The 26,372-nt window shown below is 35.3% G+C and overlaps 1 protein-coding gene across 3 annotated transcripts in view; it reads left to right on the top strand.

The window, feature by feature from the left end:
* Positions 1-26,372, top strand: part of ANTXR2 (ANTXR cell adhesion molecule 2) — a 163,768-nt gene that overhangs the window by 33,801 nt on the left and 103,595 nt on the right. For all 3 annotated transcript variants that reach the window (XM_081227933.1, XM_081227931.1, XM_081227932.1), the window contains exons 8-11: positions 2,351-2,411; positions 4,119-4,217; positions 6,000-6,069; positions 22,773-22,851. In XM_081227933.1, the coding sequence (XP_081084059.1) occupies positions 2,351-2,411; positions 4,119-4,217; positions 6,000-6,069; positions 22,773-22,851 (309 nt within the window). The remainder of the gene's footprint in view (positions 1-2,350; positions 2,412-4,118; positions 4,218-5,999; positions 6,070-22,772; positions 22,852-26,372) is intronic.

The raw sequence follows: 26,372 nt of genomic DNA, 5'->3' as shown, positions 1-26,372 counted from the left end.
TATAGAACTCATTTTGTTAAAATAATTAAGTATGAATATTAAACTAATGTAAGGGTATTCTTATATATAAATGTATATTATACAAGTTACTGCACGATGTAACCAACCTTTAGTTATTCTTAATCTCTGCTTAATGCAATTTAATTTCATTAATCTCAGACTTGAATAGAACATAAATTTCTAAATTATTCTGAACTTATTCTTGAAAATTAAAATACTTTACAGGGGATAAACAGGGTCTGACTTCAGAACAGTAGACCATCAATGGACCTTGAAGGTGTTTATTCTCCAGTCTTAAGGAGAGCTCCATTAGAATTGATCAATTGATCTTGCTATTATAACTACCATTTTAGAAATGTTTTGATGAAATACATCAAATCAAAAGAGGAAGTCAACACAAACATTTGTCTTAATAGTTTGAGATCTGATTTAATTATGGCCAATATTTTTAAGAGAAAGAAAACCAACATAATTTCAGAAATTCACACAGGTCATTCTGGGTTGCATAGTCTTTGACACAGCTTTTGGAAAATCTCTTTATAATTTCTTGATTTACCTTATTCTAAGGAATTAAAAAAAATGATTTCTATTTCCAATAGACTCAATCTTTAAGCCTCTTTCATAATTTTCTTGATGTTCAAAATATTTTTTTGTAATGCTGATAGAGGTGTGCCTAAAATAACTAGTAACAAGATCATAAGCTGTAAGATCAGTCAGTTTCCTTAACAGGGTTTATTTTAAAATAAATTCTTTCAAGAATTGTCACCAGATAAAATAGATTTGGGGGCTTTATGTTTTCTTTTGACCGTCCATTTTCGAGGCTCAGTTCTCACTTTTATTTCAAATTCGTCAAAACTAAAGCAATAATACCCCAATTTTGTTGGTTAGGGTATTATTAGCTTCATATTCCTTTGGCAAAACCTTTTTAACTTCATATTTCTTTGGCAAAAGTTTTGTATTCTGTTCCCTTCAGAGTCTTGTTATCTGAATTATGTCAAAATATTTAAAGATGTTAGTGATTTGAGATACTTTCCTTCCAAGAGGACACATTAACCTTTGACAATGGTCCTCAATTTTTAAATGAACAAAGGTACTCACTCGTCAAAGGAGTGAGTGTTGATCATTGAAGATAAAATAGCAGACCACAGGTGTTTGGGCCCTGACAGTCTTTGGGTGACTCTGGAATCTCTTTGGTTATTTATGAGTTTAAATAGACCTCACTTAGAATTTCTCAGATATAATACTTTATTCTATTTGTTTCCTAATTACTAAAGCCTCAATCACTAAGTGAAAAGTGGATTCACTGGGAAATGACCTTAAAAAGTGCAAATGTTCCCTCTTTCAGAGAGGCATATTCAGCAACAAAAATTCCATGATTTGACCCAGCTGTATTTTAGAGTCTGACAATTTATATTTCCACTGTTATTAAAGAAAACACAGAAAGCATTTCTATATCCTGCTACAGTCCTTCCTTCCTGTTTTAGTTATGAGCAGGAGATGCTAGAAACTACTGTACATCATCTGTCTTTAATGTCTGTCAAGAAAGAAATGTTGTTCAAAGATCATCTGGAACTTGTCTGCCTTTGCTAATGTAGTGCAGAGCAGTTCTAAAAATAAAGGCAGGATTGTTGAGTCCATTAGGAGCAGCTTATTTCATCATTGTTGTTTTTCACTTGTAGCCTTGTGCCTTGTATGGTGGTTTCTGTTTCTCAGAACAAGCTAAGAAGAGCCATTCTGTTCCTGTGCTCTGGGAATGCTGGAGTAGAGAGTCTGTCTTTTTGAGAATAATATTTGGCTCATACAAGGGGCCTGTGTTCTGCAAGTGTAATGTTTGATGCATGTAAGGAGGATCAGCGTCCATGGGAATTGAGGCAGAGAAATTGAATAGAAATGCCATAGTCAAATAAAGAAGTGTTTATGTATTGATATTATGTTGAACCTTTTAGTAGAAAACATTAAATTAGTATAATTAAATAGGAGGTCTGATTTTGCTATCTTGTTTTTGCCTGATGGGAAATTCAGCATTGATTTTATGGCTATCAGGAAATTTTAGTTATCTTTTCATGTCAAAAGTTCCCAGACTTTGAGGCAACAACCCACTTTATCTGTGCTTATCTGTATTTATTTTAATCAAATAAGGGTTCCTACAGAATACAATCTTAGAATATATACTGAAAGACAACACAGAAATTTCCTAAGAGCTTGGTAGCTGTATACGAGAGGGTTAATAAAATTTTCTCTGCCATCTATTGAAGTTAAAGGGAGGACCACAGATTATTAGTAATCTTATAATTCACTTTACATGTTATGATTTAGTGCTATACCTTGGTCTTCTTTTTTTCCTTTTTAGATACTAGCTCAGTCGTGCACTGAAATCCTGGAATTACGGCCCTCAAGCGTCTGTGTGGGGGGTAAGTGGTTAGAATTTAAAAATACCTTGTAAGAAGTTGTACTTTTTTCCTAGTTAAAATATACAATTTGAAACTCATGTTGGAAAGAGAATAGCAAAATTAATTTTTTGGCATCTTTTTCTGTAAGAATTTTTAAATAATTCCTTGAAATATTTCTATTTTAAATTCAAATTTTTAAGATTGGAGTGTTATTTTAAATAATGAACATATTGTGCGACAGGCTTTTAAAATCTTCTGTATATTTAGTTCATGTTTGAGACCTTTCCTATGACAAGTAAAGTAGAAAATTTTCTCTTTTATCTGATTATACAGTCAGGTATCTGTAGACTTTGAGCTCCGTGCCTTGATGACCTGGCCAAAGTACAGTACATGCCAGCTCAGGGCCCATAAAGAAGTGATTTATAGGTGGATGGCAGGAAAGAAGCAGGTGGCTTCATCAGCTGGTTCTAAGAACAGACTCGGGTTTTAGCACTTTCAATCCATCCAACCCAAAGAGAGTGCGATTCTCTCTGGCCTATACTATTTCTACTTCAGGTCTTACCTGGAGTTCATTTTAACCTGACTTTTCTTTCAAAAGGAAAAACATTGGGTCTGGTGGGGAAGGAAATGTGCTGTGCAATTTACTGCAGAACCTCCCAACTGCTGGACACAGGATGAAGTTCTACATCTTTTAGACTCCTCCATTAATGATTACTGAGATGTCCAGAGGAATAGTGCATTTGAACATTCCAGAGCAGGATGGCGTTCTATGCATTTAGAATTTTACCTAATCCTCATAACAACACTATTCGACAGTTTTATAATCCTGGGTTCATGGATGGGGAAACTGAGACAGAGACATGTTCATTACTTGCTATTAGTAAATGTCCTGTTAGACTCTTGTCTATCTCACTCCTAAAGCTCATGTTCTTTTTCTGAGTCACATTTTAAGTTTCACTTGCACTTTATTTTAACTTATAAGAAAATTCCTTTCATAATACACTGAATGGAGAGTGGCATGGCAGTATTTTCTTCCACAGTTAATTACGCTATATGTGTTACATTATTTCAGATAGGAGGTCTCCGAGAGGATTGAAAGTTGGTCACTATTAAAATAGTTGACATACCACCTTGCAACTAGGCAGCAAACATTTAGTTGCCAATCAAAACATTGATTAGCAACTAAAATTTTCTTCTAGCATATTATTTCACTTTCTAACATTTAGTGACTGCTCCTCTTACACAAAATATTAGTTCAATCAACCTCTTTTACCTAATGGCCATAGATTATTATTAGTCTAAAATGCATGACCCTTGATGAGTTATAAGTTTATATGCAACAGAAAATAAAACTGGAATTAAGGATGTGAAGAAGCTGTTAAAGAAGGGCTATGTACGGGGCATCATAGACTAAAGAAAATATAATACACGACTGTTCTAAGAACCAGATAATATGAGGCATTAACTTCTTTACATTCTCATACCTCAGTTCCTAAGACAAGAGGAAAACAAAGAGTTTTCTTTCCTGTGGATATTTTCTTCAGGATAGAATTTGGGCAAGTTTGTATGGTATTTGTCTGGGATGACTGTTATGCTTCAATTCTAAAATCTTGATCACTATTGGAAAACAAAGATTCTTTGTACCTTGATACTTTTGTTTCAAGTTACGCTTTTTGTTGTTTTTTGTAAAGTAGTGATTAAATTTTTTATTTTTCCTTTTACTTCTAGAGGAATTTCAAATAGTTTTGAATGGAAGAGGATTCAACTTGGGCAGTCGGAAAGGCAGTGTTCTCTGTACTTACACTGTTAATGAAACATACACAAAGAGTAGGTCTCCATAATTTCAATATTGCTTTAATATCTCCATAGTATATCAGCATCAAGTGTTTTCCTCTTTTCTCCAACTGAAACCAACTGTGCTATATTGTTTTATCAGAGGGGAAAGAAAGGAAGTCCAATGATAATATAGTAGTAATAATAATTACTTAATAGTTATTTAATAATGGCAACATTTGTTCATAAATTAATAAATGTTGGACCCCATCCTAAGTAGCCTCATTATACAAATGATGTCCTTGTGGCTGAAAGAGTCAAATAACTTGCCTGTGGTGACACAAGTAATAATGGGCAGAGCTGAGAGTTGAACTCAGTTTTCCTGACTGCACTCTGTACGGACTCTATCCACCTCCTGATTTAATTGCCTCTTTCTCCAGATTTGTTTCTTGTCACTCTTGCCTGAAAATCTAACTGTCTTGGACTACTCTACTACTTATTGCCTTATTTTATTGTCACTTGTTATCTTTATCTAATTTTCCAATAATTTGTTAGCCAGTTTCCTGAAGACGGGCTTTTTGCCTTATAGATATATCTCCAAAGCCCACCTGGCATGGGGTTTGTTGATAATTATCATATTTAGGGAATTAGGTTTTATTTTCCCTCACTTGGCTTTCAAAAAAGGAGAAGATGAGTGTAACATTTTTATCTTCATTTTGAGAAAAACTTCTGCTGAGCATTTTGGGTCTCTATTAAGACATTTTCTCCTCAATGATTATATTGTCTTCTAAAATTTTATGCTGTAAGGCAGATGCTGCAACTCTGTGAACTCTGGTTCAAGTTCAAATTATTTTTTGAGAGGTTCATTTACAATTTTGTTGTTTATCTGATGGCTCTAAACCCTCCAATTAGCACAGCTTTGGCTACATACACAGTCACTGCTCCGTAAGTTTGTTGAATTAAAGTGGTGAGGATCTCAGCATGGTAAATGCCATCAGTAATTCCTCTCTTTCTTATTAAGATCATCATTTTGGTAAGGAAAGACAATAATATTAGTAAAAAACTTTCTTCCTAGTAGGTTCTACAACTGAATAGGACAAAATAATTTTACCATTTTTATTCAGTAGTCATCTGTATCTAAGCATTAGCTTTACCTTACTCCTTTTGATTACATATTTGAGTTGATTATAATATAAACATATTTTACACATAGCTACATAGGATTTAATTTATTAAAGTAAATCTCAAATAAATTGAGTCAGATTGTATTTTCATCATTTGTATTCTAATATTATCCATCTAATTATGTAACTTTTCTGAGTATTTATAGTCTAGATCATTTTTCTCATATACTATTAAAATTGCAAGGCAATTTAAGCATTCTATAAAATGTGTTTATATATTATAACCCCAATTATTTTATTAAACTCTTGAAAGAAATGTATTATCCTTTGGACATTTGTCTTCTCTATCATTTTTAAATTCTGCTTTTAAAATATTTTTTTTTTCTTGAAAATCTAATATGTTGGCAAAATTGAGAGAGAAAAGGTGATAATTTTATAGTATCTACAAGCTGTATGTGAACAATCTATATCAAAAAATCATAATTTATGATTTACCAGTACTATATATCAATGAAGCATATAATCTCTTCCTGTTTTTCATGCTGTGTTCCTTCTCCTCTTTCTTTAGATGAGTATCTTTTTGTTTTTTTCATGCTAATGTATCTAATGTCCCACACTTGAACTCTGATTGCTGCGTCTCTTCATATTTTTTAATGAAACTGTGTGAGATACATAAAACCATTTATTGATTAAATGACATTTTATTTTATAGGTGTAATGCCAGTGAGTGTGGAAAGTAATTCTATGCTTTGTCCTGCACCTACCCTGAATGAAGTTGGGCAGTAAGTAATTTATGAAAAACATTTAAAAACGTTTTAGCTACAAATTATAAGGAAATGGTGACAAAATATATATTGGTTGTTTTATTTTATCTTTTCTTTTTTTTTTTTTTTTCTTTTTTTGCTTGCGTTAAGCAGGCCCCTCACTGTTGTGGCCTCTCCTGTTGCGGAGCACAGGCTCCGGACGTGCAGGCTCAGCGGCCATGGCTCACGGGCCCAGCCACTCCGCGGCATGTGGGATCCTCCCGGACCAGGGCATGAACCCGTGTCCCCTGAATCAGCAGGTGGACGCTCAACCACTGCGCCACCAGGGAAGCCCCTATCTTTTCTTGATATACAGATTAAACATGAAATAGTAATCCTAGACAAATCACTCTGGTTAGTACTTTAACTATACATATTCTTAGTAGGTTGAAAAGGGTAAAGTCTGTTTTATCTTGTTTCTTAAATATTGATTAAAAGGCTCTATAAATATTTATCTGGATAGATTTGAGAAATATTGTTAGAGCCTTTAAATAATAAAGCCATAGCCATTGTTTTGAGCTTTAGAGTATTGAATTTACAGACACACACACATACACTTACACACAAGAGTTTCAAAGTGGGATTTTGACTAATGATTATAGTGTTTAAATATTAAGATTGAAGAGCAAAAGGAACATGGCTCAATAAGGCACAACTTAGACTAGGAAATATTTGTGCATTAATTTGTGTCCCAGTCCTGTTAAGGAATATATTTTCATGTTCTTTGGTGTGGCAATAAACCATGATAGCTGGATAAAATAAGGGATATTTAGTTTGGAAGAAGGGCTTTTATTTTAATCACCTATATACAGATAATTTCACCATCAACTTAATATTTCCATGTGTGATTTTTTCCCCTGCCCTCTCTATTATGCAGGAACTGATTGCAAATATTTCAAATGTTCTCTTGTCCAACAGTAGTAGATGCAATATGCTTAGGGTAATGGATAGGATACAGTTTTCAAGAATCACTATATACTGATCTCAAACCTTCCTCTGGATCAGAGGAAACTAAAATACATAAGGCCCCAATCTAAAGTCTGGATTAGTGTTCAGAGATGGAAGATTATATTTTCTTTTGTGGAACCTAAGAAAATCATTTTAGTAGTTTAAAGTTCACTTGAGCACTTAACTTTTGTGGATGCTTAAATATTCAAAATATCTGTTGGACATCACTTCTGGTCATCCAAGTAAATTGGAGCAGTATCAGCTTTCTATTTGAAATTGATTGAAAAGAGCTGCATAATATAACTTATAAAAGCAAGACTATCAGAATCTATTTTCTTTCTATAAAAGAGTATTCATTTTCTGAGTCATATAATAATCTGGTATTGGTAACATGCTTATGGCCAAATTAGACTGGCCTTGGAATTTAAGGCCCATCCATTTTGCGTGGAGCCATCTATACCACAAGGGCACAGTGGGACTCAATGGCTTTCTGAGTACTAGTCTTGTATTAGCAAAGATAAATCTGTTGACTTAAAGTTTGGTCTTATTTTATTGAATCTATAAGTCCATATTGATTCTCCTGATTGTTTTCCCCAGTCTGCTTTCAGAGCTGTCTTCTCTCTCTTAGACACTGGCAGCTCCATCCTTTTTGTTTTTCAGGTAAAAAACCTTTGACTCATTACTGATCTCTTTTATGCAGCCCATAAGCAAATCTCAGCTCTGATTTCAAAACATGTTCAGAATCCAGTCCTTCCCCACCACCTCCACTGATACCACCCTAGACCAAGCTACTGTCATTTCTTGCTTAGGTTATTAGCCTCTCAACCCATCTTTCTTCTTCCGTCCTTGGCAAAAGTGATCCTGTTAAAACCGATCAGTTTATGTCACCCCTCCACTTAAAATCCTTGATAATGAGTTCCTCATTACATTCAGAGTGCAAGTCTAATCACTGCAATGTTCTGTAAGGTTCTACAAGATCTGGCCCTCACTGCATCTCCAACTTCATCCTCTTTTTGCCCCTTCTATTGTGGTCACACTGGCCTCTTTGTTGTTCTTTAACCACCTGAGCTTATTCCAGTGGCTTGAAAGGCTCCTTCCTACTTGTCTCACTCTCTCAACTTCAAGTTTTGTTCAACATATCACCTTCTCAGTAAGCCCTTGCCAGTCACCCTATTTAATCATACAATCTTCCCCCTCCCTTGAGTTTAACAGTCTCTATTCTCTTTTCATGGTTCACTTTTTCTCCAAAGCATTTATTTGTTTGTTATTGTCTCCCTCCTGCTGGGATGAATTTGGTTTATTTTGTTTCTTTCTGTATCTCTAGCACTGACACAATGCCTGACAGATAGTAGATTCACTAAATGTTTGTTGCATGAAAGAATGAATACATTTTTCTCAAACAGTTTGATTTACTATTTATATAAAGAGCTAAAAGATTGCATTTGATTACTGTGTATATCAGGTAGGACAAAGATGATCAGAATTCTGTTTGGGGGATCATACCATTTAAGAGAGCAGGAAACTGTCTTGACCTTTTCATAGTAATGACTAGTTAAGGAAGACAGCTTACTTTCTTCTCCAAAGTAGTTATAAAATGCAATATACCTGTCCTATCCAACACTGAATTTGTTTTCTTTAGAATTTGCCTTGGGGCACAGTCTCCTTTTTAAGAGACTGCCATAGATACTGCTGGTATTCTTTTTTTTTTTTTTTTTTGTGGTACGCGGGCCTCTCACTGTTGTGGCCTCTCCCGTTGCGGAGCACAGGCTCCGGACGCGCAGGCTCAGCGGCCATGGCTCACGGGCCTAGCCGCTCCGCGGCATGTGGGATCCTCCCAGACCGGGGCATGAACCTGTGTCCCCTACATCGGCAGGCGGACTCTCAACCACTGCGCCACCAGGGATGCCCTGCTGGTATTCTTTAGTGATTTGTAGATTGGCTAAATACTCGAAGATGTGATTTTAAAAAATCATATAAGACATAATAAATATCAAGCACGAGAAAAAATCATTTGTTTGCTTTTTGACATTAATATTTCACCTACAAGCAAGCTGAGAATGTTTTGGAAAGTGATCTGTCTAAAATAATTACTTTTGCTTCTTTTTTGTCTATCAAGTACATGACACCACTGAGGCAAAATATGTGAAGATTTTATTTATTAATGTATCGGACATTTGGCGACATCATTATTTGTTCTACTAAGTACGTTGCAAGTAATTTGGACCTTTCCTTTGCCTTGAATTTCCTTCAGATACTTTTGTAGTCGATGAGCTCTCTTATGAGATTGGATTGAAGTCAACACAACAGAAACAGTTTAGCCTTGTAAGGTGACTGTACTTAATGTTTGTCTAATTAGCTTTTGGCTAAGGATTCAAAACCATTAAGTAGCTATTTAGTCTATGTTTCAAATAAACACATCTGGCCCAACAGTGAATGAAATTTTTTCCTGTGTGAGGGTGACAGATGTGGTGATGGTTCCCCCTGTCCTCTCACTTAAATAATTAACAGCATGCTGGTGAAGTAACCCTAGACAGACAGCCTCAAAGCCAGATGCAAAGTCTCAGAGCAGGAGTCACGGACATGTGTTTCGTCTCATTAGTGTGCTCTATCAGTTCCTTTCTCATCTCTATGTTACTTCCTGAATTACATTTTCTTTGAGGATTATTCCTTTAAAAATACAGGGCTCGTGAATTTTGGTTTGAAAGAGGCTTAACATGAAGATGTTTTACTTGGAGATGGGAACTAAGAATGTAGCAGAATAGCTAGGACATAGGTTTGCATTTGGAAATTGATGTCGTGGAGTAAACAAAAGTTAAAGCTATCTGGGCAAATCTTATCCAGGTTTATCATTGCTTAGCATTGTTGGAATGGGTCTTTGGAGTCCTTTCTTTGAGAGACATCTCTATGCATTAAATTTCTTTATCTTGGGCCTCCCTGGTGGCGCAGTGGTTGAGAGTCCGCCTGCCGATGCAGGGGATACGGGTTCGTGCCCCGGTCTGGGAGGATCCCATATGCCGCGGAGCGGCTGGGCCCGTGAGCCGTGGCCGCTGAGCCTGCGCGTCCGGAGCCTGTGCTCCGCAACGGGAGAGGCCACAACAGTGAGAGGCCCGCATACCACAAAAAGAAAAAAAAAAAAAAAATTTCTTTATCTGGTATAGAATTTTAGACTAAAATGAACATATTTTTAGTTTTTAAACAGAAAGAATGTAAAGGTGAGATTGTTCTTTCTGAGGTTGTTCTTTCCTATTTTTTTTTCATTAGACACAATTTAATTAAAAAAATGTCATGTGGTTAAACAAATTGTCTTACCTAGAAAAATCTGTAGATTGCTTGGGAGTTAATTTCTGCCAGTGGTTCATTTGAACAAAAATGTCTTAAGTTTGAGTAGGAAGGACTCTGTGAAGTTCTGCAGATCCTGCCCTTTTGAGGGCAGTGGCCTCCTGGTGTAATGTGCAAGTGTCACCCGTTCTTGCAAAATGGGCTTATTCTCTGACCCTTGTTTAGGGAGACATCAACAATAGCACAGCTGCTCTGCAATAGTTGAGATCTCAAACCTGTAATTTGGCAAGAAGAACAGAGCAAATTGGGTAAATATACATAAACACATTATGAAGAAAGAAAAACAGAACAGAATGAACCAGAGCCTGATCCTACAGCTTGTTTGATAGATTTAAGGAGGCATATGGTATAGTTAAATGTGCTTTCAAAAACATTGGCCAGAATCTTCTGGCAAATATGAAATAAATATCTAAATCAGATGAAACTGGTAGTATTAGTTCCCTTAAAAGGCAGTGTGGAAAGACAGTTGACAGAGGGTTTAAGTAAGAAGTGGTGGGACATCAGTGTATGTGGAAAATTTTAAGCATCTGATACTGAAGGATCACTGAGAGGCATGTGTGGCAGACTTGAGGTTAGAGCCTGACTTGGTAATGGAATCTTATTTTCCTCAATGTTGTGATTTTTTTTAAAATATAATTCATCTTGCCTGGAATAAAATTAATTCCATTTCCCTTTCTTGGTTTGACAAATTCTGCCTTTAGCACAGCTTCTCACATGAATAGTTAAAAGAAATATATATATATACCTATATATGTATGGTTATGTGAATTTATTTTATGAATTTGTTTTTTTTGAGAGGGAGACATGCTAAAATTATTTTTTTATTAGAAAAATTCTTTAAAAAACCAAAAAACTGAGGTGATGAATTTGTCATCAACAGATGACTTGGTGGATGAGGCTGCTTTGGCTGCACTGATCTCCCACTTCCTCCCTTGTTCAGGGTCCATGTCAAAGCAGCGTCATAGCTGCAGGGCCCCCATCTGGGCTCATGGTTGGACTGAGGACCTGAACTGTGTGACCTTTGAGCTCAGCCACCTTGGTTGGGTACTTACAAATAACAAGCTGGTTCTGGGCAAAGCCATGGCCTGAGATGAGCTTCTTGTAGTGAGGGGACCAGAGGATGGAGCACACTTGGAAGCATCCACAGCACTCAGGCCCCATAGTAGACATTCTAGATGTGAATGTGTCAATCACTGGGTCTCCTTCTAGTTGCCAGGACCTTGGCCTGCCAGGGACACCAAGCTACAGACTTGATAGCCCCTTGACACAGGGTGAATGCAGGGGAACCCAGCCACCCATTCCAGGAGCACCAGGCCACATGATGACCAAATATTGTCCCTCTGTATATCTACACAATCCCCAATTCCATTATCTTAGTAACAGGTGATGCAACCATAACTTTATTCTTTCTTCTCTTCCTTATGAGGAATGAGACTGGATTTATTTATTTTTAAAATCATGGATACCAGGACATTAGTTATATCTTTATTTTGAATATAAACATTAGAATCTTGGTGAGATTGGTTAAGGCTGAGGAGCCTCTCAGTTTTTATATTTCTCTGTACCCCTCCCCCAATGGTGGAACATATATGTATTTATTCACACAGTGTATTGCTTTCTGATTATACCTATAAATGTGATAAGTTCACCTAATCTGCATTGCATCTCCATCCTAATTATTATATTCAGTTCTGGAAATTGTCTTTTAAGAGGAACAATAGTTAATTCGAGTACGTCTAGGGTGGCCAACAAAATCTTGCCAAGTATGAAAATGTTAAAATACTGAAAAAGACACAATTCAGGTGTGACACATCAGCTCTCCAAATGTCAGGTCTGTCATGTGAAAGATAGATTTGACTTATTCTTTATTGCTCCAAGAACAAGAGAAAGAAAGAGTGGAAGGTAAAATGAGGCACATTTCAGCTCAATATAAGAAAGATTTTTGTAAAAATTGGAATCATTTAGTGAGTGTTTTGGTAACTAAAGGTGTTCAAAGAGGGATGGCTATGTGATGATATGGAAGATATTCCTTAAATATGTATTTAAATCCTCTTATATATCTGCTTTTAAATTTTATATTATTAAAGTTTTTACTATTACTAAAATATTTGACATTTTTGGATGAAAGACACTAAAAATTGAGTGATCATTTTGAAGCATCTTTTTAGTATTTAAAAAAGATACACAATGCAGTTAAAATGGGGTTATTTTCAGTATAATACTGAAAACATTTACAATAAAAGTGTAGGTGTGATGTCAAGTACAATTCTGATATAGCTTTTTTTTCCTTCTGAAATCTAGCAATCTTCCTGACTGCAGTGTTTGTTTTAGTTATATACATATACTGAGTATCTCAAAAGAAATTATTTTATTCAATTACTTTATCCTTTTACCCCTTTGAAGAAAATATCCTTAAACAAAACATTAATTTATATATATATTCATAACTAGAAGTAGAGTTTTTATTCACAAATATGAATCCTTATTTTCATCTCATAATTTATTATACATAAAGCTAACTTTTATAAAGCTCTGCAGAGTATTAAATAGTAGCACTTGATTTCAAAATATCTTAAGTCACCATAATTTTAATAGCTTTTTGAGTAGTTGCCAGTTTAATTTTCAGTATGTGCAAATTGGAGGTAAATTATTTATTACTTCCAGCAAATGTCTTTCACAATTTTCTTTAATTTTTTCATCTTTTTAAATGGATCATAAAATGGCAGTCTTTTATTGGACATCCATAAAGTCAGCAGCAAATAAATACTTTGCAAATAGGTTGCTATGATTGAAATGTCAACCATATTTCATGCAGTATGAAATTTCTTCAGTTCAGAGTAGCCCTAACGTATGGCAATGAGCTGTTCTCCTGTTCTGGAATTGTCTTACATCTTTAAACATTAAATTAAAGCACTGTGACCGTTAGGACTTTGAATTTTATTTACTTAGTTATATATCAGAATTCTATTTAATAATTTCTCATGTGGAATGAATTTAGTACCCTTGAATTTAGTTTTATCACTATTAATTGAGGACCAATTGACATTAAAATGCACTTCAAGCAGTCTTTTTGTTAAGTTGTTCAGGTTTCTTCTATCCTTCTACTTAAATGTTCTGAGGATGGAGCAAAGAGCCGTTGAACATATTTGTAAGCAACTCTAAACAATGTGGAACCAACTTATAGAAAAGGGAGTTGAAAGAGTCCTCAGTTCTGAGCCTCACCTTCCCTGACCACTCAGAATTATCTGCACTATGGGCCAGTCCTGTCTCAGAAGAAGGTATTTCCTTGCCTTTCACAACTTCATAGTCTCACCTCCAGGACTGTTTCTTCTCCAGTGTTACCTCTGGCTCCTCTTCTTACAGTTCCTAGTCAGTTTTCACCATGGCTGGATTCCTGACCCATAAACTCACCTTCTCTAAGCCTTCCTTTTCTTGCTATGAGTTCCAAATCTCCAGACAAGATCTTTCCCTTAGCTTTAAACCAACCAAATGTCCACTATCCAAATGTCAGCTCATTCACTTGGATTTCCCTTAGGCAAATTAAACCTGAAGTTCCCAAATTAAAGTTATGTACTTCTGTTCAAACCTGTTCCTTTCATGTTTCCTGTGCAAGATTACTCACCTTCATGTGCAAAACACAAACTTTGAAGCCATCTCTAACTACTCCTTCTTCCTCACCTTCTACATCCTATAAATGTCCAAGTCCTTTTTAATCTAACTGCTTAATATCTCTCAATTTTCATTTCAGATTACCCTCATTGACACTATTTGGTTCAGTTCTACTTTGGTCCTTATTTGAAATTCACTGAGAAATTCTTAAAAACAATTTTTTAAATTGAGGTAACATTGGTTTATAACATTATACAAGCTTCATGTATACAAATATTAAGTTTTGACTTCTGTATACACTACAGTATGCTCACCACCAAAAGTCTAGTTTCCATCTGTCACCATATAGTTGACTCCCTTTACCCATTTTGCCTTCCCGCTCTTCCCCTCTGGTAGCCATCAATTTGTTTTCTGTATCTAGGTGCTTTTTGTTGTTGTTGTTGTTGTTTCATCTATCTATCTATTTATTTATTTATTTTTTTATTTTTTTATGTTTTCCTTTGTGGTACACGGGCCTCTCACTGTTGTGGCCTCTCCCGTTGCGGAGCACAGGCTCCGGATGCGCTGGCTCGGCAGCCATGGCTCATGGGCCCAGCCGCTCCACGGCATGTGGGATCTTCCCGGACTGGGGCACGAACCCGTGTCCCCTGCATTGGCAGACGGACTCTCAACCACTGTGCCACCAGGGAAGCCCTGTTTCTTTGTTTTTATATTCCATATATGAATGGAATCGTACATATTTGCCTTTCTCCATCTGACTTATTTCACTTAGTACCCTCAAGGTCCATCCATGTTGTCACAAATGTCAAGATTCCATTTTTTTTTATGGTTGAGTAGTATTCCATTGTACATATATACCACATCTTCTTTAGCCATTCATCCATCAATGGGCACTTATGTTGCTGCTTCCAAATCTTGGCAATTGTAAATAATGCTGCAGTGAACATCAGGGTGCATATATCTTTTTTAATTGGTGTTTTTGTATTCTTCAGATAAATACCCAGAAGTGGAATAGCTGGATCATATAGTAGTTCCATTCTTAATTTTTTGGGGAAACTCCATCCTGTTTTTCATAGTAGATGCACCAATTTCCATTCCTACCAACAGTGAAATACACTATGACATTTGTTAACTGGTCTTCTACTGTAGAAATTTACTCTTCCAAGCCATGCTCTACGATGCAACAAGTGATATTTGTAAAACAGAATGCTGACCATATTTCTGCCTGGCTTAAAAACTCATAAGACTAATTCCAAATATCTAAATATGGCATCCTGGGTTCTTCATTATCCTTCTCCTACTCTCCTTTTTGGCTTCAAACCATATATTCTCACTCTCACATTCTGTGTTGATGCCATACTGAATGGCTTTTATTCCTTGACTGTTCTGTTCCTTTCTTACCTTCCAGCATGTCAAATAGTGCTCCATCTTCTTGGATCCCTTTTTAATCTCTTTTCCTAACTAATTCTTGATCATCCTTTAGGGTTCATCATAGAGGTGACTTCCTGCAGGAAATCTTTGTTGATGCCCCCGTGCAAGGCTCAGTCGGTTGTAACTCCCACATGGTCCTCTAGTACCTTTGTGCTTATACCTATTTTAGTTAATATAACATTCTATTGTGATTGTTCATGTAGCTTCCTTTCAATTACATTGTAATGCTGTGTTTCATTTGTTATTGCAGCCCTATTACCAAGCACAGCCTAGGTTGGCCTATTGTAGGCAATTTATAAATATTGGAGTAATAGACTGATTTAGTGATTGACTGAACTTACTGGCCAACATTCAGAAACCAATTTGGAGTACAGTTTTAAGTGTTAGGTTCAAGCACACAGCTCAACATAGTTGCAGTGTTGGGTTTTATCAAGGTAACATTTTGTAACAGGAAGGAAATAGCTTTGAAAAGTTTCTTTACATGAACTTGCATGGCATTATATGTTATACTAGGCATTTTTGGAACAATTTAGCTCTCTCTATTTTTATATAGAAGTAAGTAGAAGAGAAATCCTTTAAAGTAAACAAAAAAAGTATTAGGCAATTATTTCTTTGCTGCAATACCTTCTTCTATATTATCTGTGCTGTTTTTTAACTTGGATCTAAAATGTTTATATAAAAGTACCTTGATAGCTGAATAATTTTTTAGACAAATAGTCAGATGTTACAGTAATTTATAGAGTACCCGCTGTGTTCCAGGCACTGTGTTGGACATTTTATGTACATTATTTTATCACACTCTCCTCCCCAAAGCAACTCTGAAATAGGTACAGTTATCCCCCTTTTACACATTGAAGAATGCAAGATTGAGAAGGTAGTGACTAGGGTTCAAACCTAGAACTCCTGATTCTCCAACATGTGGGCTGAATCTATCCCCTTTTTCAAGTTTATTTTATTCTTGGGATAAATAAAGAAAAACTCTTTAATCACCTCTCCTTTATGGAATTATGTAAAAACAATGTGGCTTTAATACATTTTTGCCCACAGTAAAGTTTCTGTAACTGAGAGTATGAGTTCTACTGTCCTAAATATACTAACCAGCAATAAAATTTATATAGCAATCAGAATGAGAAATCCATAGATACTAGCACAAGTTACATAAAATATGACAAAACATGATATACGTATATTGGAGTCTTGGGACAAAGAAAGGTCAAGGTATTGAGTCTGGGTTAGAGGGTGAGATGGGTTTTATCAATCTGTTTGCCAGCAATGGAGTAGCAGAGCTTTGGACAAAAGTATCAGCTCATAACAGTGCCAGTATCATACCAATAATTTCAAAAATTTTTTCTAAAGAAACAACAAAATTTAGAAGCAGAAATAACTTTTAGAGTGTGTTTTTCATGTTTGCAACACTTCTGAAAAAAATTTCCCAGCAAATATATATACATATAAAAATATACACATATGTTCACAAATAAATATCATATAGTAAATGCCATTATAACCATGAGAAATATGTGAATATAGTAAGAAATTGGAAGAGTGACACTGGAGAAGTGAGACAAAGCTGTCTCCAGTGAGTGAAATTTAGATGTAAGACCCTAAAGCACTTAATGAGGATTAAGGTGGTATGCAGTAGAAGTGAAAGCACTTTGACTACAGAGCCAGAGAAGTCCAATATTTGGGTAAGTTACCTTTTTAAGCTTCAGGTCCTTTATTTGGAAAATGGAGATAATGCTACAGCCTCCCTCAGTGGGTTGTTGTGAGAATTAAGTGAGAAGATGTGTTAATGTGTTTAGCTCATAGTAAGGAATCGATAAACACTGTTATTATTAGTACTGTTGTTTCTGGTAGTGGTTTGATCGTGCTACTACTGCTCTCAGGAAGGTGAATATTATATTGTTTCAACTGAATCCATGTGTCAAAATAATCATCCGGTGGCTTTCCATGTCTGTGGAGACTAACTCAGTTTGATCAGACACCAGCTACATTATACTAGACTGAGATTTTAAGAATAATGTGCAAATTGGTTTGGTTGCCTACAAGACTTCATCAGCATGCTAGGGGAAACTATAGAAAAGAATGAATTTTGTTATAAAATACATCTTCTGTTCTTATTCCATTTGGATAAGCATTAAATGTTTTAAATGTTTCCTTCATTAATTAGAGAACTGGTTCATTTCTTCTGAGTTCTATGTGCCAGATTATGAACAACTTTGGTCAATGTCTACTGATCCCTTTAAAGTTGAATCAATAAGATTATAAACAACTTTGGTCAATGTCTACTGATCCCTTTAAAGTTGAATCAATAAGATTACCTGCAACAATCATACATTATTATGAATCCAGTAATCTTCCCCCACAAACCAAAACCATGCTTTCTGTGTCATATGCTTTCTGGTACATGGTTTAAAGTAGAGGAATTAGGATCTAGGAAACATTATTTTTGGATTGAACTATGCTTAATCTTCAAAAAAACAAAGCAAAACAAGGTACTGAGTTCTGCAGAAAAAGCAAGTAGGTTTAAGTTTTCTTTCTTAACTAAGCCACTTGGTATTCTGTGTTGGAATAGTTCAGAAGTTTAGTTAAGTTGATATAAATACCCCAAGTTCTTGTTCTTTTCTGGATTTAGCTAAACTTTTTTTTTTAAACAAAATGTTTTAAAGGGAATATTTTACAAGGAATATTTTTAATAGGAGTAATCCTGAATTTTGAAGAAGAGTTCAGCTAGAAGTTTGCTAGTCCTGTCTTTCCTGGGGGCTCTAGCCCTATAAGATCCAAACTAAATATCACACTGAGAAAAAAACACATTAAGAACTTTCATTTCTTCAAGCCTGTGTGGTATGATGGAAAGAATTCAAAATTTGTGAGAATCCTAGCTTTACCACTTTGGGCAAGGTAATTAACATTTTGGGGCCTATGTACCCCAGCTGTAAAACTGTGAAACTACTTACTTTAAGAGTTCTTTTAAGAATTAAATGAGATAATATCCATAAAGTACCCAGGATAGCATCTGGCCCATGGCAGGGACTGAATAATATTTCTCATCTCCTCTCCCTAGCATCATTACTGAAAATCTTACCAGTGGCTTGAGATTGCTTCCGTTTTGTCCTAACTCTACACAACTAATAGTATTTGGCACACAACTCAAGGCATAGAGAAGAAATCATCTAAATTTAGAGTAATTAAGGCAAAATATCTGGCTTTTAATTCTTGGAATTTAGAATATTTTGTGAGCATTGGAGCATGGTGTTCTATAGAAGCTAGATTAACAAAATGTTGACTACTGTTTCCACTTTAATGAATGGATAGCTTTGTTTTGTTGGTATACTGATTATTCTGTGGTAATATTCTTCATAAACTCTTTTGGAAAAGACCTGTTTCCTCAATACTTTAAAAACTCCTTGTCATCTTTTTCTCTTTGATATCTTCTTAGGCCTATGAAAAAAAATTACTTACTGATCCCAAATGATGAATTATTAGAATCTGAATTAATGAAATTGTAATTATTTTTAATTGTATTAGTAGTTGAAATCATATTTTAAGAATGAGAGCTGTATTTCATAGCAATGGACAAAAATTATTCTCCTTTCTTTTATACCTTTGTCAGGATATTTTAAAATCCTGAACATTTACAACAAATGCCTACAAATATGTAAATTGCATTCCTTTAGTTTACCTGTCTTTCATGATCACTTTCTCTATATTTTATCTTTCAATGGTTTGTTATTTCCATTTAAAAAAATTTTATTTTATTGAAGTATAGTTGATTTACAATATTGTGTTAGTTTCTGGTGTACAGCAAAGCGATTCAGTTATACATATATACATTCTTTTTCATATTCTTTTCCATTAGGGTTTATCACAGGATACTGAATATAGTTCCCTGTGCTATACAGTAAGACCTTATTGTTTATCCATTTTATATATAATAGTTTGCATCTTGTAATAACTTTTTTTAAATATCTTTATTGGAGTATAATTGCTTTACAATGTTGTGTTGGTTTCTGCTGTACAGCAAAGTGAATCAGCTATATGTATACATATATCCCCACACCCCCTCCCTCTTGAGCCTCCCTCCCACCCTCCCTATCCCACCACTTTATGTCATCACAAAGCATTGAGATGATCTCCCTGTGCTGTTTAGCAGCTTTCCACTAACCATGCATTTTATATTTGGTAGTGTATATATGCCAATGTTACTCTCTCACTTTGTCCCAGCTTCCCCTTCCCCTTCTCTGTGTCCTCAAGTCCATTCTCTACATCTGTGTTTTTATTCCTGCCCTGCCACTAGGTTCATCAGTACCATTTTTTTAGATTCCATATATGTGTGTTAACATATGGTATCTGTTTTTCTCTTTCTGAATTACATCACTCTATATGACAGACTCTAGGTACATCCACCTCATTACAAATAACTCAATTTCATTCCTTTTTATGGCTCAGTAATATTCCATTGTATATATGTGCCACATCTTCTTTATCCATTCATCTGTCGATGGACACTTAGGTTGCTTCCATGTCCAGGCTGTTGTAAATAGAGCTGCAATGAACATTATGGTACATGTCTCTCTCTTTTTTTTTTTTAACATCTTTATTGGAGTATAATTGCTTTACAATGGTGTGTTAGTTTCTGCTTTATAACAAAGTGAATCAGGTATACATATACAAATATCCCCATATATCTTCCCTCTTGCTTCTCCCTCCCTCCCACCCTCCCTATCCCAACCCTCTAGGTGGTCACAAAGCACTGAGCTGATCTCTCTGTGCTATTTGGCTGCTTCCCACTAGCTATCTGTTTTACATTTGGTAGTGTATATATGTCCATGCCACTCTCTCACTTTGTCCCAGCTTACCCTTCACCCTCCCCATATCCTCAAGTCCATTATCCTGTAGGTCTGCGTCTTTATTCCCTTCTTGCCCCTAGGTTCTTCATGACCATATTTTTTTGTCTTAGATTCCATATATATGTGTTAGCATATGGTATTTGTTTTTCTCTTTCTGACTTACTTCACTCTGTATGACAGACTCTAGGTCCATCCACCTCATTACAAATAACTCAATTTCGTTTCCTTTTATGGCTGAGTAATATTCCATTGTACATACGTGCCACATGTTCTTTATCCATTCATCTGTTGATGGACACTTAGGTTGCTTCCATGTCCTGGCTATTGTAAATAGAGCTGCAATGAACATTGTGGTACCTGACACTTTTTGAGTTATGGTTTTCTCAGGGTATATGCCCAGTAGTGGGATGCTGGGTCATATGGTAGTTCTATATGTAGTTTTTTAAGGAACCTCCATACTGTTCTCCATAGTGACTGTATCAATTTACATTCCCACCAACAGTGCAAGAGCTTCCCTTTTCTCCACACCCTCTCCAACTTTTATTGTAGATTTTTTGATGATGGCCATTCTGACTGGTGTGAGGTGATACCTCATTGTGGTTTTGATTTTCATTTCTCTAATGATTAGTTATGTTGAGCATCCTTTCATGTGTTTGTGGGCAATCTGCCTATCTTCTTTGAAGAAATGTCTGTTTAGGTCTTCTGCCCATTTTTGGATTGGGTTGTTTGTTTTTTTGGTATTGATCTGCATGAGCTGCTTGTATATTTTGGAGATTAATTCTTTGTCATTTTCGTCATTTGCAAATATTTTCTCCCATTCTGAAGGTTGTCTTTTCATCTTGTTTATGGTTTCCTTTGCTGTGCAAAGATTTTAAGTTTCATTAGTTCCCATTTGTTTATTTTTTATTTTATTTCCATTTCTGTAGGAGGTGGATCAAAAAGGATCTCACTTTGACTTATCTCATAGAGTGTTCTGCGTATGTTTTTCTCTAAGAGTTTGATAGTGTCTGACCTTACATTTAGGTCATTAATTCCATTTTGAGCTTAGTTTTGTGTATGGGGTTAGGGAGTGTTCTAATTTCATTCTTTTATATGTAGCTGTCCAGTTTTCCCAGCACCACTTATTGAAGAGGTTGTCTTTTCCCCAATGTATATTCTTGCCTCCTTTGTCAAAGATAAGGTGACCATATGTGCATGGGTTTATCTCTGGGCTTTCTATCCTGTTCCATTGATGTATATTTCTCTTTTTGTGCCAGTACCATACTGTCTTGATAACCATAGCTTTGTAGTATAGTCTGAAGTCTGGGAGCCTGATTCCTCCAGCTCTGTTTTTCTTTCTCAAGGTTGCTTTGGCTATTCAGGGTATTTTGTGTTTCCATACACATTGGAAAATTTTTTGTTCTAGTTCTGTGAAAAATGCCATTGGTAATTTGATAGGGATTGCACTGAATCTGTAGATTGCTTTGGGCAGTATAGTCATTTTCACAATGTTGATTCTTCTCATCCCAGAACATGGTATATCTGTCCATCTGTTTGTATAAGTGTCTTATAATTTTCTGCATACAGGTATTTTGCCTTCTTAGGTAGGTTTATTCCTAGGTATTTTATTCTTTTTGTTGCAGTGGCAAATCTGTTTCCTTAATTTGTCTTTCTGATTTTACATCATTAGTGTATAGGAATCCAAGAGATTTCTATGCATTAAGTTTGTATTCTGCTACTTTACCAAATTCATTTATTAGTTCTAGTAGCTTTCTGGTGGCCTCTTTAGGATTCTCTATGTTTAGTATCATGTCATCTGCAAACAGTGACAGTTTTAATTCTTTTCCAATTTGTATTCCTTTTATTTCTTTTTCTTCTCTGATTGCCATGGCTAAAACTTCCAAAACTATGTTGAATAGTACTGGTAAGAGTGGGCCCCCTTTTCTTGTTCCTGATCTTAGAGGAAATGCTTTCAGTTTTTCACCATTGAGAATGATGTTGGCTGTGGGTTTGTCATATATGCCTTTTATTATTTTGAGGTAAGTTCCCTCTATGCCCAGTTTCTGTCTATTTCCGTTTTTATATTCTTAAACAATGATCTTGTGATAATGGTAATGTCTAGAGACAGGGAAAAGCTAAATCGGATGGAAGTATTTTTCCTCATTCTAGGTTTTTGTGAACCTGAAACAATCTCAGCATTTTTCTGGATTAAGGAATTTTTTAATTTAATTTTTTCCTAAAAATGTATTATTTTAAACTACAACAATGACAACAACAGGAATTTCTTCATGTTTCTATTGACATTAATGCTTCTTTTAGGAACAATTAGATCACTTAAGGAATTTGCCTCTGGCTACTGAGTAAGGACTAGAACTAAGAAAGAAAAGCACTAAGATAACTGATCAAAAGCTTTGACTTTTAGAGTCAACTATCTGGCTAATTCTGAATTATTTAAGGAAAGAAATATTTTCCACAAAACTCCAGTTTTTAATTACTGTTAATTATTGTTTCTGCCTTTTCTTTCAGAACTCTTGATGTTTCAGTGAGTTTTAATGGAGGAAATTCTGTCATCTCGGGCTCACTAACAGTCACAGCCACAGAATGTGTAAGTCACTGTTCACATAAAGTTACTTTTTAAAAAATAACTCTCTCCAGAAATAATTTATGGACCTTCAATATTGTTGCATCCTACAGTAAAGAAAGTAGAAATAATAATACTGGAGACCATTACAAGAACATGTTTGTATAGAATTTATTGTAGGTTGTTTTGTTTTTTCCTTTCGTCTCCTTTAAAGGGATTTTAAAGAGTATACATTATATTTTGATATTTATAAAATTGAAGTCATATTTAAATATTAGAATAAGGTAGGAAAATGATTTCCAAATAAAGCATTTTTTCTTAAAACATTAACTATGTAAAGGAAATAATGTCTTTCTGTTAATGAAGGTTGCATTATACTATCTAAGACATTTATCATGTTTTTGAAATTATTAGTGCACCTTAATGAGTGAGCTTATTATTTTGTCCCATTTAATGCTGGTGCTTTCTCAAGAGTAAGGAACTTGATTTTGAGAGCTTTATAATATCTTGGTTTGAAACTACACTGAAGCTATAATTTAGTTAAGATGGATGATTTGCACTACCTAAGATGCAATATTTGGATATATAAATTCCATTGATAAGAGAGTGTTTTCCTTATAGTTAAGTTTTTTGGTTTATCTTGACATTACATTTCTGAACATGAAAACACAAAGCACTAAAAGGAACTGATCACATGGCTGATATTCTTATGAGTTCATTTTCTTTGTTAAAAATATATAAATCAAAACAAAAACAAAAAAAAATCCTGCCCTTCAAAAGACCAGAATCCCAAACCTAAACATTTTCTCACATCTCATGATTTTTTTTAACATCTTTATTGGAGTATAAAGGCTTTACAATGGTGTGTTAGTTTCTGCTGTATAACAAAGTGAATCAGCTATACATATACATATATCCCCATATCTCCTCCCTCCTGCATCTCCCTCCTACCCTCCCTATCCCACATCTCTAGGTGGACACAAAGTACCGAGCTGATCTCCCTTTGCTATGTGGCTGCTACCCTCTAGCTATCTATTTTACATTTGGTAGTGTATATATGACCATGTCACTCTCTCACTTCATCCCAGCTTACCCTTTCCCACCCCATGTCCTCAGGTCCATTCTCTACCTCTGAGTCTTTATTCCTGTCTTGCCCCTAGGTTTGTCAGAACCAATTTTTCTTTTTTTTTTTTTTTTTAGATACCATATGTATGTGTTAGCATATGGTACTTGTTTTTCTCTTTCTGACTTACTTCACTCTGTATGACAGACTCTAAGTCTATCCACCTCACTACAAATAATTCAAATTCGTTTCTTTTTATGGCTGAGTAATATTCCATTGTATATATGTGCCATATCTTCTTTATCTATTCATCTGTTGATGGACACTTAGGTTGCTTCCATGTCCTGGCTATTGTAAATAGTGCTGCAATGAACATTGTGGTACATGACTCTTTTTGAATTATGGTTTCCTCAGGTTATATGCCCAGTAGTGGGATTGCTGTGTCATATGGTAGTTCTATTTTTAGTTTTTTAAGGAAACTCCATATTGTTCTCCATAATGGCTGTGTCAATTTACATTCCCACCAACAGTGCAAGAGGGTTCCCATTTCTCCACACCATCTACAGCATTTATTGTTTGTAGAGTTTTTGATGTTGGCCATTCTGACCAGTGTGAGGTAATACCTCATTGTAGATTTCATTTGCATTTCTCTAATGATTAGTGATGTTGAGCATCATTTCATGTGTTTCTTGGCAATCTTTGGAGAAATGTCGATTTAGATCTTCCACCCATTGTTGGATTGGGTTGTCTGGTTCTTTTGATATTGAGCTGCATGAGCTGCTTGTATATTTTGGAGATTAATCCTTTGTCAGTTGCTTCGTTTGCAAATATTTTCTCCCATTCTGAAGGTTGTCTTTTTGTCCTGTTTATGGTTTCCTTTGCTGTGCACAAGATTTTAAGTTTTATTAGTTCCCATTGGTTTATTTTTGTTTTTATTTCCATTTCTCTAGGAGGTGGTTCAAATAGGACCTTGCTGTGATTTATCTCATAGAGTGATCTGCCTATGTTTCCCTCTAAGAGTTTTATAGTGCCTGGCATTACATTTAGGTCTTTAATCCGTTTGGAGTTTATTTTTGTGTATGGTGTTAGGGAGGGTTCTAATTTCATTCTTTTACATGTAGCTGTCCAGTTTTCCCAGCACTACTTATTGAAGAGGCTCTCTTTTCTCCATTGTATATTCTTGCCTCCTTTGTCAAAGATAAGGTGACCATATATGCATGGGTTTATCTCTGGGCTTTCTATCCTGTTCCATTGATCTATATTTCTGTTTTTGTGCCAGTACTGTACTGTCTTGATGATTGTAGCTATAATATAGTCTGAAGTCAGGGAGCCTGAATCCTCCAGCTCCATTTTTCTTTCTCAAGACTGCTTTGGCTATCCGGGGTCTTTTTTGTTTCCATACAAATTGTGAAAATTTTTGTTGTAGTCCTATGAAAAATGCCATTGGTAGTATGATAGGGATTGTATTGAACCTGTAGTTTGCTTTGGGTAGTATACTCATTTTCACATTATTTATTCTTCCAATCCAAGAACATGGTATATCACTCCATCTGTTTGTATCATATTTAATTTCTTTCATCAGTGTCTTATAGTTTTCTGCATACAGGTCGTTTGTCTTCTTAGGTAGATTTATTCCTAGGTATTTTATTCTTTTTGTTGCAGTGGTAAATGGGAGTGTTTCTTTAATTTCTCTTTCAGATTTTTCATCATTAGTGTATAGGAATGCAAGAGATTTCTGTGCATCAATTTTGTATCCTGCTCCTTTACCAAGTTCATTGATTAGCTTTAGTAGTTTTCTGGTAGCATCTTTAGGATTCTCTATGTATAGTATCATGTCATCTGCAAACAATGACAGTTTTACTTCTTCTTTTATGATTTGGATTCCTTTTATTTCTTTTCTTCTCTGATTGATGTGGCTAAAGCTTCGAAAACTCTGTTGAATAATAGTTGTGAGAGTGGGCAACCTTCTCTTGTTCGTGGTCTTAGTGGAAAAGTTTTCAGTTTTTAACCATTGAGAATGATGTTGGTTGTGGGCTTGTCATATATGGCCTTTATTATGTTGAGGTAAGTTCCCTCTATGTCTACTTTCTGGAGGGTTTGTATAGTAAATGGATGTTGAATTTTGTTTAAAGCTTTTTGTGAATCTCTTGAGATGATCATATGGTTTTTATCCTTCAGTTTGTTAATATGGTGTATCACATTGATTGATTTGCATATATTGAAGAATCCTTGCATTCCTGGGATAAACCCCACTTGATCATGGTGTATGATCTTTTTAATGTGCTGTTGGATTCTGTTTGCTAGTATTTTGTTGAGGAATTTTGCATCTGTGTTCATCCGTGATACTTGTCTGTAGTTTTCTTTCTTTTTGACATACTTGGTTTTGGTATCAGGGTGATGGTGGCCTCATAGAATGAGTTTGGGAGTGTTCTGCCCTCTGCTATATTTTGGAAGAGTTTGAGAAGGATAGGTGTTAGATCTT

This window comes from Mesoplodon bidens (genome assembly GCF_964165515.1).
Source record: "Mesoplodon bidens genome assembly, chromosome: 1".
Taxonomy (NCBI): Eukaryota; Metazoa; Chordata; class Mammalia; order Artiodactyla; family Ziphiidae; genus Mesoplodon; species Mesoplodon bidens.
The sequence above is the reverse complement of the archived record's forward strand: the minus strand, read 5'-3'. Positions and strand labels throughout refer to the sequence as shown.